At 64.2% G+C, this 13566-nt stretch overlaps 4 protein-coding genes across 7 annotated transcripts; 3 read left to right on the top strand and 1 right to left on the bottom strand.

Moving 5' to 3' along the window:
* The first annotated feature begins 19 nt into the window (after positions 1–19).
* On the top strand, positions 20–3017 carry NAA80 (N-alpha-acetyltransferase 80, NatH catalytic subunit). The gene is made up of 3 exons (XM_039734199.1): positions 20–39; positions 189–379; positions 2252–3017. The coding sequence occupies exons 1-3, from the start codon at positions 20–22 to the stop codon at positions 2977–2979; spliced, it is 939 nt and encodes a 312-aa protein (XP_039590133.1). The 3' UTR covers positions 2980–3017.
* A 1135-nt stretch (positions 3018–4152) lies between these two features.
* On the top strand, positions 4153–5851 carry HYAL3 (hyaluronidase 3). Its single transcript, XM_039734124.1, has 3 exons — positions 4153–5088; positions 5189–5278; positions 5408–5851. Exons 1-3 carry the CDS (start codon positions 4186–4188, stop codon positions 5759–5761), a joined length of 1347 nt encoding a protein of 448 aa, XP_039590058.1. The 5' UTR covers positions 4153–4185; the 3' UTR covers positions 5762–5851.
* Positions 5852–5968: 117 nt separating this feature from the next.
* On the top strand, positions 5969–8293 carry LSMEM2 (leucine rich single-pass membrane protein 2). Of its 4 annotated transcripts, XM_039734130.1 has the most exons (4): positions 5969–6300; positions 7423–7563; positions 7646–7855; positions 7942–8203. In XM_039734130.1, the coding sequence occupies exons 1-4, from the start codon at positions 6279–6281 to the stop codon at positions 8076–8078; spliced, it is 510 nt and encodes a 169-aa protein (XP_039590064.1). In that variant the 5' UTR covers positions 5969–6278; the 3' UTR covers positions 8079–8203. The 4 variants fall into 4 exon arrangements, with proteins under 4 accessions (XP_039590064.1, XP_039590063.1, XP_039590062.1 ...); XM_039734129.1 differs by having other exon boundaries at positions 7646–8293; XM_039734128.1 differs by having other exon boundaries at positions 7420–7563; positions 7646–8293.
* IFRD2 (interferon related developmental regulator 2) lies at positions 8284–12596 on the bottom strand. Its single transcript, XM_039734125.1, has 12 exons — positions 12566–12596; positions 11692–11808; positions 11501–11585; positions 11249–11373; positions 11019–11176; positions 10740–10790; positions 10251–10420; positions 10032–10137; positions 9687–9824; positions 9430–9558; positions 9261–9356; positions 8284–9115 (listed from the first exon to the last, which is right to left on the bottom strand). Exons 1-12 carry the CDS (start codon positions 12579–12581, stop codon positions 9035–9037), a joined length of 1272 nt encoding a protein of 423 aa, XP_039590059.1. The 5' UTR covers positions 12582–12596; the 3' UTR covers positions 8284–9034.
* Positions 12597–13566: the final 970 nt, after the last annotated feature.

Raw genomic sequence — 13566 nt, 5'->3', positions numbered from 1 at the left:
GGCGACTTGAAGGACTCGGATGGAGAGCTCCCGCACAGTGTACCCCTCCTTGGGGAGGAGGGGAGGCCGTGAAGATGGACACCCCAAAACAGCCTGGGGCAGCCCAGCCCCAGAGGGGAGCAGCACCGCGCCTCTGCCCGGCGGGGCTTGCTGTCCCGGGGAGCGGAGACCCTGCGGAGGCCGGACAGGCCAGGGCGGGTGTGTCCGTGCGGGATCTGGGATCAGCCCGGAGTCGTGCGGGGATTTGGGATCAGCCCGAGCCGTGCCGGGATCTGGGATCAGCCCGAGTCGCGCGGGCCGTGCGCCCTCCGGCCGCCAGAGGGCGCGGGCGGGCCGGGCCGGGCCGAGGAAGTGACGGCGGCGGCGGGGCCGAAGCACGGTACGGGCGGGACCGGGCTGGGGCGGGGGAGAGAGCGGGGAGAAGGGCCGGGAGAGGGGCTCGGTGGTGCCCGGTGATGGGTCAGTGGTGGGTCAATGCTGGGGTCACTGACAGGGTCAATGACGGGTTGGTGGGGGGGTCAGTGACGGGCGAGTGAGAGGGTCAGCGATGGGGTCAGTGGTGGGTGAGTGGTGGGGTCAGCGATAGGGTCAATGATGGGTCAGTGAGAGGGTCAGTGATGGGTGAGCAGTGAGGTCAGAGATGGGTCAGTGATGGGGTCAGTGGTAGGGTCAGCAATGGGGTCAATGATGGGTCAGTGATGGGGTCAGTGAGAGGGTCAGTGATAGGTGAGCACTGGGGTCCGAGATGGGTCAGTGGTGAGGTCAGTGGTGGGGTCAGCAATGGGGTCAGCGATGGGTCAGTGAGAGGGTCAGCGATGGCTGAGCAGTGGGGTCAGAGATGGGGTCAGTGGTGGGGTCTGTGATGGGGTCTGTGATGGGCGAGCGGTGGGATCAGTAATGGATGAGCAGTGGGGTCAGAGATGGGTCAGTGATGGGTGAGCAGTGGGTCAGCAGTGTGGTCAGTGATGGGTGGGCAGTGGGGTCAGTGTTGGGTTAGTGTGGTCGGTGAGGGTCAGTGGAGTGGGGATCTGTGTTCAGGAGGTGCAGCCGTGAGGCGGGAGCTGCAATCAGCTGGGTGATGCCATTTCAGTGTCTGTGTGTGAGTGCTGTGTGGTTTGGGGCAATCGGGGTGCAGGCAGGCTGAGTGCCCGTGTGGGAGTGCAGCGTGGGAAGTGGGGGGTGCTCTGTGGGGCCCTGGACAGACGTGTCATTCACACCAGGGAAGCAGAACCAGGCGCTGTGGTTGGTCATGAGCCTGGGCTGCTTCCTGCTGCGCTGGCACCCGGGGCAAAGGAGCCAGCAGCGGCGGGCAGGGTGAGTGTGAGCGGGGGGGTGTGAGCAGGGTACAGGTGTGAGCAGGGTACAGGTGTGAGCAGGGTGAGTGTGAGCGGGGGGGTGTGAGCAGGGTACAGGTGTGAGCAGGGTGGGTGTGAGCAGGGTACAGGTGTGAGCAGGGTGGGTGTGAGCAGAGTGACTGAGCAGGGTGAGTGCAGACAGGGAGGGTGGGTGAAGGCAGGGTGAGTGCGGGCAGGTGGGTGGCAGGCAGATGCTGTTGGAGTCCTGGCGTGGCTTTGCTGGGCAGGTGGAAGGAAACCATCACCTGCTCAGGAGTGCTGGTGGGGTCTGGCCTCTGAAGGGGACAGTGCAGGCTGCACTGGGGGTCAGGAGTCTTGGAGCTAGGGGGGTGTCCCCACCATGTCTCCTGGGGGCACCTAGGGTGTGGGAGGGCAGAGTCAGGCCCTCCCCAACCCCCAGAGGGGAAGTGGGACAGTTTGCTCAATCCTAGTTAATCAACTGGCGTGGTGGTTCCTCCTGTCTTCTGCCTGTGGCTTCTTTGCAAAGAGAACTGGCAGGCTGAGAGAGGGGACCCCACAGCATGCTGTAGGATAGGGGTTTTCTGACCCCTCAGAGGCTGTTTGGGCTGCTCAGAACCCCAACTCTGAGGACATATGTGATGAGCTAGCAGGTCTGATGGGTGCCAAGGTGGCCGAGGCTGGCGAGGAAGCACTGTGCCTCCTGCCCATCAGCTGATTTGGCAGTGCTAGACCTTTCTGCAGGTCTCATGGCATGAGTTCCTGGAGCTGGCACCATGTGTCACTTCCCTGCCATGAATCTCGTTTGACCTTGGACCTACCAAACCTCCCTGAACTCATCTGGCTGTGCCACTGGGGCCAGTGGCGGGCAGCGGGGAACTCACGCATGGTCTGTGCCTTGCTGCCTCTAAGCTGTGACCTGCTTGGTTTCCCGTCAGGGAGAAGAATGGGTTCTGTGTCCGAGGAGCTCAGCTTGGTCCCCTTGCACCAGAGGCCGGAGCTGCTGGAAGCCTGTGCCAAGCTGCTGGGCGAGGAGTGGGGGAAGAGCCGGGCGTCGCGGCTCCACACGCTGCAGCGCTCCTCGGACGCCTTTCCCACCTGCCTGCTGCTGCTGCGGGGCCGGGGCCCCAGCGAGACCCCCGCCGCCCGGGAGGGGCCCTGCGAGCTCGTGGGCCACGTGCGACTCTCCCGCGTGGCCGGCCGTCCCCGTGACCTCTTCGTGGAGAGCGTGGTGGTGGCCCGGGCGCTGCGGGGCCAGGGCTATGGGCGCCGGCTGATGGAGGCCACTGAGCAGTGGGCCCGGGCCCGGGGCTTTCGCTGCCTGCACCTCACCACCCACGACAAGCAGCACTTCTATGCCCACCTGGGCTTTGTCCTGGGCGAGCCGGTGCAGAGCGTGGCCTTTCTCAGCCCGGCTATATCCTCTGAGGTGCTGCGGCTCTTCTCCGCCCCTTCTGGGGCTGCCAGTGCCACCACCACCAGGCCGTGGGTACCCGCTGCCCCCCCGCCTCCCCTGCCGCCCCTCACTGTCCCCCCACCACCTCCCCCACCGACTGTCATCTGGGCGAGGGGTGTCCTGGCTGAGAGCAGCGAGCAGAGCCTCCTGGAGTCCCCGCACCGCGATGCCAAGGGGCTCCCCATCTTCTGGATGAAGAAGGACATCTGAGGGGCTGGGGCCCGAGCCAGTGATTAAAAGCAGTGCGGGTGGGAGCTGCCCGCCGCAGCGCTGCCTGACTGCCTGCCATTCTTCAGGGCTGGCACCAGCTCCCCCAGCCTCCATGGCTCACCCTGGAAGGGAATGGGCAGAGTTCCTGTACCATGCCCTGCCTGGGCACATTGCCTCTGCTCCTGCCTGGCCCCCAGCTCGCCTGACCGGGGCTCTGGGAGCACCAGCATGGTGGGGAGCCAGGCCCACCCCAGGCTGTGGGGTTGGCACTGGTGCCCAGGAGCGCTGCCCAGTCCCACCAGCTGTCTCTGCTCAGGATTTGCTGTGGGGCAGCTGGGCCTGACAGAAAGTGGCGGCGTCCAGCGTGGCCACAGCTGTGCTCACTGAGCAGTCTGGGGAAACTGAGGCACAGGATGGCTGGGGGGGCACTGTGGGAGTAGGGCATGGTGGTGGGGCTGCAGAATCGGATCCCCTGCACTGCACAGCGAGGGGGGCAGGTGGCCAAACCCCCCTGAGGCAGCCGGTGTCATGAGGGCCAGAGGCATGGAGCGGGAAGGTCAGAGAGAGCGTCCGGCCTTGCAGCGAGGGATTAGCGCTGTCCTTGCTGTGTCACGCGGCCCTGGGCCCATTCCCCGCCTAATCCCCTCGTTCTGGGCAGCTGGCCAGTACCGGGCAGGGGCACCAGACCCCTCTGGCCCTGCCTGGGCTCCGAGGGACAGAGCTGCCCCTTTGGCCCCACCATGCCTTTTGGGGGGACTCAGTCCTTCAGCTGGTCACCCAGCCTGGCTCAGCACTGTGCTGAAATTGAGACCAGGGAGTCTTGGTGCCTCCACTACAGGCAGGATGGGGAATGAGCAAGGAAATTGAGGCACTAGGATCAGTGGCTTGCAGTGCCACTCCAGAGCTGTGCCATGGCTGTGGTGGTGCAAGCAGGATCTCAGCACCAGAGAGCAGCAGGCAGAGGTAACACTGGCAGTGCTGAGGCAGGAGGGGTCTCAAACCCCCAAGTGTACCAGGTCCTGTCAGGTTTTGGGGTGGGCAGCATGTGCTTGCAGGACAGCCCGGCCCCTGTGGCCAATCCTAGTCCACCATGTGCTGGGGGGCAGTGCCTGCATTGCTGGAATGCCCACTGCATCCCACAGCCTCACACCCATGGCTCTCCTTTCCTCGCAGGGTGCCGGCCCCACAAGCAGCTGGTGAGGCGGGATGGTGCTGGTGCTGGTGCTGGCACTGTGGGCCTGCCTGGCGCTGGGCACAGCCAGTGAGGAGAGCCCGGCACCCGCGCCCCTGGCAGGCGGCCAGCCCTTTGCCGTGGTGTGGAACGTCCCCACCGGGCGCTGCCAGCACCGCTTTGGCATAGGGCTGCCCCTCAGCGACTACGGCATTGTGGAGAACCAGGGTGGCCACTTTGCTGGCCAGAACATCACCATCTTCTACAAGAACAAGTTTGGGCTGTACCCCTACCTGTCGCAGCACGGTGTCCCCCATAATGGGGGCCTCCCCCAGCGTGTCTCCCTCAACGCCCACATCAACAGGGTGGCCGAGGACATCCACCTCCTCCTGCGACCTGCTTTCCATGGCTTGGCCGTGGTGGACTGGGAGGAGTGGAGGCCCCTGTGGGCCCAAAACTGGGGAGCCAAAAAGATGTACCGGACAGCCTCGGAGCAGTGGGTGCGGGACCAGTACGGCGTCCTGCCGGCACGGCAGCAGCTCCGACTGGCCCAGCTGGAGTTCGAGCAGGCGGCACAGGCTCTAATGGAGGAGACACTTCTGGTGGGCCGAGCCCTGCGCCCTGGGGGGCTCTGGGGTTTCTACCGCTTTCCCGACTGCCTCAACAGCAACTGGGCCAAGGAGGCAAACTACACCGGGCAGTGCCAGCCGGCGGAGGTGCAGCGTAACAACCATCTGGGCTGGCTCTGGGCCGCCTCGTCTGCCCTCTACCCCAGCATCTACCTGCCGCTGGCGCTGCCGCCCGCCCTGCGCCACCGCTACGTGCACCACCGGCTGCGCGAGGCCCTGCGCGTGGCCGCCTTTGGGGCCCGCGGCCTCCTGCCCGTGATCGCCTACTCCCGCCTCTCCTTCCGCCGCTCCTCACGGTTCCTGCCGCTGGTAAGCACTGTGGGGCCGGAGCTGGCCGTGGGTGCGATGTGGGCTGGCACAGGGACAGGGGCTGTGTCCCCCAGATGGGTCACATCTCTGTTCTTGGCAGGCTGACCTGGTGCACACCATCGGGGAGAGCGCAGCGCTGGGAGCGGCTGGGCTCGTGCTCTGGGGAGACATGTCGTACTCGCACTCGGCTGTGAGTATGGCCCCCGCAGCGCTGGAGATGTGTGGGATGTACGGGGTGGCCACATCCCCTGTGCCCACCAGGGAGGGCTGGCCAGGTCTCTGTTGCTGGGGCGGGTTGTCACTGGTGCTTCCTCCCCAGGAAAGCTGTGCCAACCTGCGCCACTACCTCGTGTCCACCCTGGGTCCTTACGTGGCCAACGTGACGGCAGCAGCCCGAGAATGCAGCTATGGGCAGTGCCATGGGCACGGGCGCTGTGTGCGCCGGCAGCCCCACGACCTGGGCAGCCTCCTGCACCTTGGCCCCGGTGCCAGCCCTTGGGCTGCTTTCCGCTGCCACTGCTACCGTGGCTGGGCAGGTGAGGGCTGTGCCCAGCGGGTGCGGCTCAGCCCTGCCACCTCCTGCCAGGTGCCTGCCCACGCTCACAGCCCCTATGGGCACAAGGATCTCACATCCTCTGACACCTGCCTGCCACAGGGCACGTGGGGCTGGTGACAAAGGCCAGGGACCGCCACGGTCCCCTACCCCAGCTGTGCTGCTGCTGGCACTTCCTGTGGTCTCATTAATCTAAATAAATTCTCCTTGCAGAGCTAGCATGGTTTTTGTGGGCAAAGCTGGGCGACTCTGTGGTGTCCCCATGCTGGGCACAATTGCCATTGCTGCTGAGAGGCAGCACAGATCCCAGTTTGGCTCTGGATGGGTCCAGCAGTGCGTCAGTTTTCCTGCACGGGCTCTGCCCTGATCCCATGAGCTGGCAGCCCCTTTACCCTGGGAAAGGGGACATGGGGCACTGCCACAACCTGCTGTCCCTTTGCCACTGGCACTGTGCTGCCAGCAGCCCTGACCACGTCACCAGGCCCCCCTCCCCACAGCTATTTTTATCGCCCCCCAACCGTGTTTCTCACTGTCCTATTTTAAGCGGCGCAGTTGGCGCACCGGGAACCCAGTGCCCAGCTCCTGGGGGCCCTGCAGCACCTCACTGCCCGCTCACGCTGCCCGGGCGCAGGGAGCCATGCCCAGGGAGGCTGCAGAAGGTACACTGGGGAGTGGGCTTGGGGCTGGCGGGGGCTCTAGCACCCCAGGGGATACCGGGCAATGCACGGCTGTGGGGTTGGGATGGAAGCAGTGGACAGATGGTGCCCTCTGCCATGGGGGCTGTGGGCAGAGATGCCTGCCCAGGGAAGAAGGGGGTCCTGGAGGGCTGCAGGAGTTGGGCAGCAGGGTTTGGGGAGGGTATAGGCAGCTGGAGTGCACAGTCCCCTGCAGCAAACCTACATGGCCAGCTGTGCCCCACCCCACAGGGGGCAAGTGGGTGCAGGGGTGATGTGGGTACCTGTGGAGCAGTCCCTGGCCAAGGGTAGGGCTGTGGGGAGGCTCTGAGGGGACCCTGGCTACGGCTGAGGCCCCCCAACCCTGATGCCTGCCAGCCCTGCGGGTGACACACGGTCTGGACAGCAGCAGCACGGCGCCACGCTGCCCTGCGCCACGCCACTGACCCCGGGAGGGATTGGGAGTGGGCACGCTGCCAGCCTGCCATGCTCTGCCAAGGGCACAGTGCGTGGGCCCTGCCCACTGCTCAAAAATACACCAACACCTAGAAAATAATATTTTCCCTTTTGGTTACTTCCCAAAACAGGAGTAATGCCTACTTCTAAAAAGCTCTCTCAGTAGGGCTTTAGGGCAATAGGCACCAGGGCCCCCTGACACAGCATACACCCCACATCTCCATCTGTGCACCCCCAAGCAGCACAGTACCTGCAGGGCAAGCTGGGCCACACCACAGACTGGCGCTGCCCTGCACCTGCCCACCAGCTTCCAGCTGGCCCTTGGAGCCCCAGCCAGTCCCACAGTGCCTGGGCTCTCCTGGCTGGGGGGTGGCACATTCCTGCCCCCAAGCCAGGGCCAGATTCCAGCCCCACTAACAAGGCTCCGGGATCGTGGCCACCAGGCACCCGCTAACTGCTGCGATGACAGCGGTGGGGCCGGGGGGGCACAGCCACTGCTTGCCCACTGTGGCTGCAGGGCTGGGCCAAAGGAGCACCAGCCTTGGCTGCCTGCCCTGGGCTGCCAAGGCCGAGATCCCCCCGGCAGGGCTCTGGTCCCACAGGGGTGCCCAGGGCAGGGCACAGGCTGACCCTTCCCCTCTGTTCCAGCAGACAGCATGGGAAGGGCTGAGGGCGCTGCGCCGGCAGAGCCTGGGGACCCCGACAGCAGCGAGTCTGGAGCCATCAGCCTGCGCCCCGTGGAGTCCATCAGTGACCTGTACTGGGCCTCGGGCGGGCACAAGGGCACAGAGGGTGAGAGGGGGGCAGGGGGGGCTGTGCAAGACCCGGCTGTGCCCGCGGCCAGGCTCTGACCCCTTCTCTCCCCTGCCTGCAGGCAATGGCCCGGCTCCCTCCAGCAGCCTGCACCGGCCCCCGCCTCGGCCCGTGTCCCCCGTGCCCGCACCGCTCCTGCCCACCCTGCGCCCCGTGCCCCCCGCCAGCCCCTGCCCCTGCCTCGGCCCTGGCCACCCCCTGCTGCTGGCCCTGCTGGCGCTCCTGGCACTGTCGAGCCTGGTCCTGGCCACACTGGCCATCTACCTGAGCGGTACGTGGCACTGGCAGGGTGGGGAGCCGGGGAACTGTGGGGGCCGAGCTGCCCGCCCTCAGCACGTTCCCGTCCTGTCCCCGCAGTCCTGCAGAGCCAGTCGGTGCGGGCGCTGGCCCAGTGGCTGGAGAGCCAGGAGGACGCCGTGCAGCAGCTGCGGGTGGCCAGCAGGCAGCTCTGGGCTCGCCTCAATGCCAGTGCCCAGCCTGGTGGGCACCGCTGAGCTGCCCCTGATGCCACCATGGGCTCTGGGCCACCACGGGAAGGGACACCGAAGGGCAGGAGGGGGGAGCGGGCAGCCTGACCCGCTGAGACCTGGCAGCATTGCCCCTTGGGGCACAGGGGCAATCCCGGACCCTGTCCCAGGCTGTGAGAGAAAGAAACTGGGCTGTAAGGACCTGCGTCCACCCCAGTGACAGCCCTTCCTCTTAACAAGGCAGAAGGCATACTTTATTTAGCCTTTTAATTACCTCTTACAATCAAAGTCTTAGAAAATCACCATGATAGATACATTCCCAGGGTGGCAGGCACTGCCAACTGGCATGGCCCCATGCCCGCCTGGGCAGTGCCCCCCCTGTAATTAATTTCCCACAAGATTACTATTTCATATAAAGCGTTTGGCTGGAAAAGGATTGAGAGTGGCAGCTGGCATGACTGGGCAGAGCTTCCCACTCCACACTGCTCTGCCACCATCGCTGACGCCAGGCTGGCTGGGGAGGCAGGGGCTGTACCCAGCATGGCAGGGTGGGGAGAACACTCCTGCCACAGACACCAGGACCAGCTGCTCTGCAGCCCTGCACAGCTCTGCCCTCCCACCCACCCTTCAGGCTGTGCCAGGCCACCCTGGTGCCCCTGCAGCACTGGGGAGGGTGCACACGAGCCCTGCCGCTGAAAGTGGCTGCAGGAGCCTGGGTGAGACCCCCTCCCCACTGTGCCACATGGATCTGCAGCCACAGAGCAGGCACACGGCACAACGCCACCACCTCCCCCTGCTCTTCTTTTATGCTTCCTATTTTTTGGTTAAAAAAATAAAAAGAGGGGGCAGCCCCCCCTTGGGGCAGCTCCAGGTATTAAATACTCTGCTGTACATGAATAAAAGCCCAAGGGCTGGGGGCACGTGCCCCTCACAGTGCTGGGTCTGCAGTCCAGGCGGGCTGGGGGCTCTGCCCCCTCTGCCCATCACAGCACATCTGCCCGCTTGTCCCGCACGCGGCTCCGCGCTTTCGTGCGCGCTTTGAAGGCAGCTGAGTTGTAGAGGTGCTGGAAGGAGAGGGAAGGAGAGATTAGGGTTTGGGGTGCCCCTCTGCCCACCTCCCCAGCAGCGCCCACCACACTCAGGCACTCAGCCGGAGCTCCGGGTGGCAGAGGAGGGGACTGTGGGCACAAATCTGGGAGGTGACACCACCTTCTCGAAGCGGGAGACCTTGCTGGCTTTCAGGGCAGCTGCATCCAGCACCAAGGGGGGCCCGAGGCCGAAGATCTCCCGTAGCAGCTCATTATTCTGTGAAAGCAGGGGTCTGTCACACCAACCAGCACCAGCCCAGCACTCCCTGGTGCATCTGCCCAGCCCATACCTGGAGGTGGTGGTGGATGCCAGAGCCCAGCACCTCCTTAAAGGCTTGGTAGGTGCGCTGGCGTGCCCAGCTGTCCAGGTACATGCACTCCAGGCCAAATCGGATGGTCTCCTCCTGGTACTCCCCACTCTGAGCAGAGAGAGAGGCATCAGCAACAACCTGGGCACCAGCCCTATGTGTCCCCTGGCTCTCCAGAGAGGAATCATCAGGCAGCTGGGCACCAGCCACAGTGGCAGGGCAGCAGCAGGCCGTGGTACCTCAATGAAACGCAGGATGTCCCGGAAGATGGATCGCTGCCTCCGTCGGTCTGTCTTGGCTCGGTACTTGTTGCTCTCAGTAGCCAGGACCTTGAGCTGGGCACACAGGAACTCTGTATCTTGGTGGTACAAGTCCTCCTGCCAAAAAGCAGGGGATTTAGAGGGATGAGCTCCAGGCAGTGCCCACTGCCATGGCCAGGACAGGGCTGGGGGACCACTGTGGCCAGCCCCTCTGCCTGGGCGCCTGCGTCAATTCCAGCTCAGCAGGGGCATGCCAGGGTGTCACAGCCCTGCTGTCTGCTTAGTGCCCACCCACTGCTCCCACTGCCACAGCCCATGCCTTACCTCCAGGTCCTGGGCCAGCTCGAAGAGCAGTGCAATGGTTTCCCCGGCCAGGATGCGCAGGGCAACGCTGCTGCTGGTCAGCAGTGGGGGCAGCTGCAGCCAGCGACTGGGACACAGAGGCAACAGGGCAGTCAGAGAGGCCAAGCACTGCCCCAGGGGCTCCGTGCTCCACTGCTGACTGCCCCACACCAGCCTCCACTCACTTCACACCCCACTCACTTGTCCAAAATGCTCCTGAGGTGGGAGGGGGGGCAGATGGTGAGGAGCAGGGACCATGACTGGAGCGCGCTGCAGTGCAGAGGCCCGTGCTGGGCAGGTGCTGAGCCCCCTTCGCCTGTGCTGGGGGCGCTGAAGATGCCCTCCAAGCAGGACAGACATGAAACCAGGTCCTGGAGAAGAGAAACTTTGCCAGTCAGACCACAGCTGCTATGGAGAAGCCACTCTGAGCTGTGCACTGGGGACCAAAGGGGACCCACCACACCAAGGGGTGCCAGGAGAGGCTATTCCACCCACAACACCCCATCTGCTGGCTCCCCCCAGCTCAGCTCCAGGCTGCCCAGGGAAGGGGGCTGGGCTGTCACTCATGTCCCCGTACCCCTACTCCAGCTCAGCTCCAGGCTGCTCTGGCACTGTGGGCTGAGGGCAGATGTCATGGCAGCCCCTGGGTGCCCTCTTGCAGGGCTACAGACGACACCCAGGCGCAGTTACCTCGAGGTCAGCAGCAGCAATGTAGCAGCACATGCCCAGGGCCGTGGCACACTGGCAAGAGAAGTCAGGGAAACACAGATCAGGCCCAGGTGGATCATGCCAGGCCTGACCCAGCACCCAGCCAAGGGGCAGCCGGGCTGGGGTGCCCCTGCTTTGCCGCAGTGCACTCCACAGCACCCAATCCTGTCACCCTCTGGGGACTGCAGGGGCTCCCAAAGGCACCGCCTGGGCTCTCCCCAGCACGGAGGTGTCCCCAGGAGGAAAGGGGCCGGGCCTTACGCTCTGCCGGGCGCTGGGGCTGGCCGTGCTGTCTGTCAGGACGCTGACGAGCAGGGGCTTCAGGCTGCGGAACACCTCTTCCCCCTCCGGGCCAGAGCCCATCTGGAGGCAGAGGAGGGTGAGCACGGTGCCCGCCAGCGCCTGTTCTTCCCCTTTACCTGTGGGCAGCACGAGAGACTCCCTCAGAGCCGCTCCGCGGCCGCGCCGCCCCCCGCCCGCCTGCCCCTGACCTTTCCTGAGGCACTTCTCCAGGGAGTCGGTGAGCGTGAGGCGGCGCTCCAGCAGGAACTCGGGCAGCGTTTTGGAGGACAGGGCCAGGCGCAGGCCCTGCAGTGCCGCCTGCCGCGCCTTGGCGCTGCGAGACACCGCGGCACGTCACGGCCCGGGCTACCGGCCACGGGGCACGGCACGGCCCGGCCGGCAGCGCTGGCAGCGCGGGCAGCGTGCCCGGAGCGCCCGCGGGGGTGGCAGCCGCTGCTCACCTCTTGTCCAGGAGGGTGTCCATGTGCTCTCTCAGCCTGTCCTCCACCTCCTCCTCCTGGCCCGGCTCACTCGCCGCCTCGCTCCCTGCCCGGGCGGCATCCTGGCTGACCCGAGGGAAGCCCGAGGGAAGCCCGAGGGCGGGGCGCACCGCCACGCACGTGGGGGGCACCGTGGGGCCCGCGTGGCTCACCTGGCCCCTCGTCAGCGGCGCTGGCGCTCTCGCTGGCACTGCTGCAGTGGCTCAGCACCTCGCTGCCGGCCTCCTCCTCGCTGCCGGGCGAGCTCGCCCGGGCGCTGCCGGCGCCGCCTGCGGGGGTTCGGAGCAGACTCGTGTGAGACTCGCTGCCAGCCCGGCGGTGCCAGCCCGGCCGTGTCACACGCGGCCCCGCTCCCCTCGCCCGGGCCCCCACAACTCACCCCTGTCCCTGTCCCTGTACCTGTCCCTGCTCGCCTCCCTGCCCCTTTCTCTGACCCTCTCCCCGCCCTTCTCCCTGTCCAGGCGCTCTGTTCATCCCTGCTCCCTCAGTAACCCTGCCTCTCTCCCTGTTCAGGCGCTATCTTCGTCCCTGGTTCCTGATAGGAAAGATGCCCACTGATTTATTTGCAAACAGTTCAGCGGGTGAGGGTCTTTAGGAGAAATGGGTGCTCATGTCTTTGAAATGGGTCTTAGCGTCTCTACTGACCTCAAGCCACACAGGTTTGGTACAGAACCCAGACAGCCCGACTACAGCTTGAATTCCTGAACTTTAGGGCAATAGACAAGTGGGTCAGCACAAAGTCTATTGCTGAACTCAGCCTGAACTTCTGAACTTCAGGGGCAAATGACAGTTTCAGGGCGGAACATGTGGCAGGCGGCTCGGGAAGGCTGTACCTTCCCAGTACCTCAGCCAGTGGGGAAAGGAAGAGGGCAGCATGCAGCCAGGAGTTAGGATGAAAGGAGGCTGCATCGTCCGAACGCTGGGAGAGGAATTCCCTGGGGAAATGGCCCACTAGAGTCTCTCTCTTTATTTGAATAAAGTAGCAGGACTCCTCTGTTTCCTTTATGGACACTGGCTTCTCCTTACATGATTTTCTGCACATCTCTGTCTCTGTCCTGGCTCCGTCTTCATCCCTGGCCACTCATCATCGCTGCCTGTATCCCTTCTTCTGTCCCTGCCCTGCCTGCATCTCAGTAGGAAAATCTCATTCCCTGAGAAAAGTGCCAATTAGTCTTTCTAGTATGAAATGGTTTGGGCTTTACTGAGATCTATACAGCCCCTGTTATGCTGTGCTCTGCATAGCTGTGGTTGTGTGGGCAGGCAGATAAGGCCCACAGCCTGGGCCCTCCAACACCTCCCTGGGGCCCCTCCATCATCTGGCCTCACAGATAAGTACCCCTGACACAGTGAGACTGGCTCCAGACTGAGGAAGGGAGGATGCCAAAGCCACACAATTGCACTGGCCTTACAAAGCCATGGGGACAGCAGGGAATTCGTGGAGCCTTGTTGTACCTCAACACTTGCATGGTGCAAGACCCACATGTGAACCACATTCGGGGTGCCTCAGCTTGGCTGGGACAGCCCCTGGGTGTGAATAAAGAATGTCTCTTGTCATGCTCATCTTGGTGTCTGGCCTTGCTCCTCAGGTGTGACATGTGCATGACACTGTCCCTGCCCACAGCTCTGCCCCTGCCTGTAACCCTGTCCCCAATAAAGAATGTCTCTTGTCATGCTCATCTTGGTGTCTGGCCTTGCTCCTCAGGTGTGACATGTGCATGACACCTGTCCCTGCCCACAGCTCTGCCCCTCCCTGTAACCTTGTCCCCTGAGCTGGTCCTCTCCCTGCCTCTCCTCCTAATATCCCTGCCCCTGCCTCTATTCCTGCCTTGCTGTCACCCCGTACTAAGGGGACACCTATCCCTGCTCCTGCCTGCATCCCTGGCCATTTGCTGCTGCTGCCCATCACAGAATCACTGGGTTGGAAGAGACCTTCAAGATCATCGAGTCCAACCCAGCCCTAACTCCTCAACTAAACCATGGCAACAAGTGCCACATCCAATCTTCCTTTCAATACATCCAGAGATGGG

Source organism: Passer montanus, unplaced genomic scaffold, assembly GCF_014805655.1.
Source record: "Passer montanus isolate IOZ18808 unplaced genomic scaffold, ASM1480565v1 scaffold9, whole genome shotgun sequence".
Classification (NCBI taxonomy): Eukaryota; Metazoa; Chordata; class Aves; order Passeriformes; family Passeridae; genus Passer; species Passer montanus.
The sequence above is the reverse complement of the archived record's forward strand: the minus strand, read 5'-3'. Positions and strand labels throughout refer to the sequence as shown.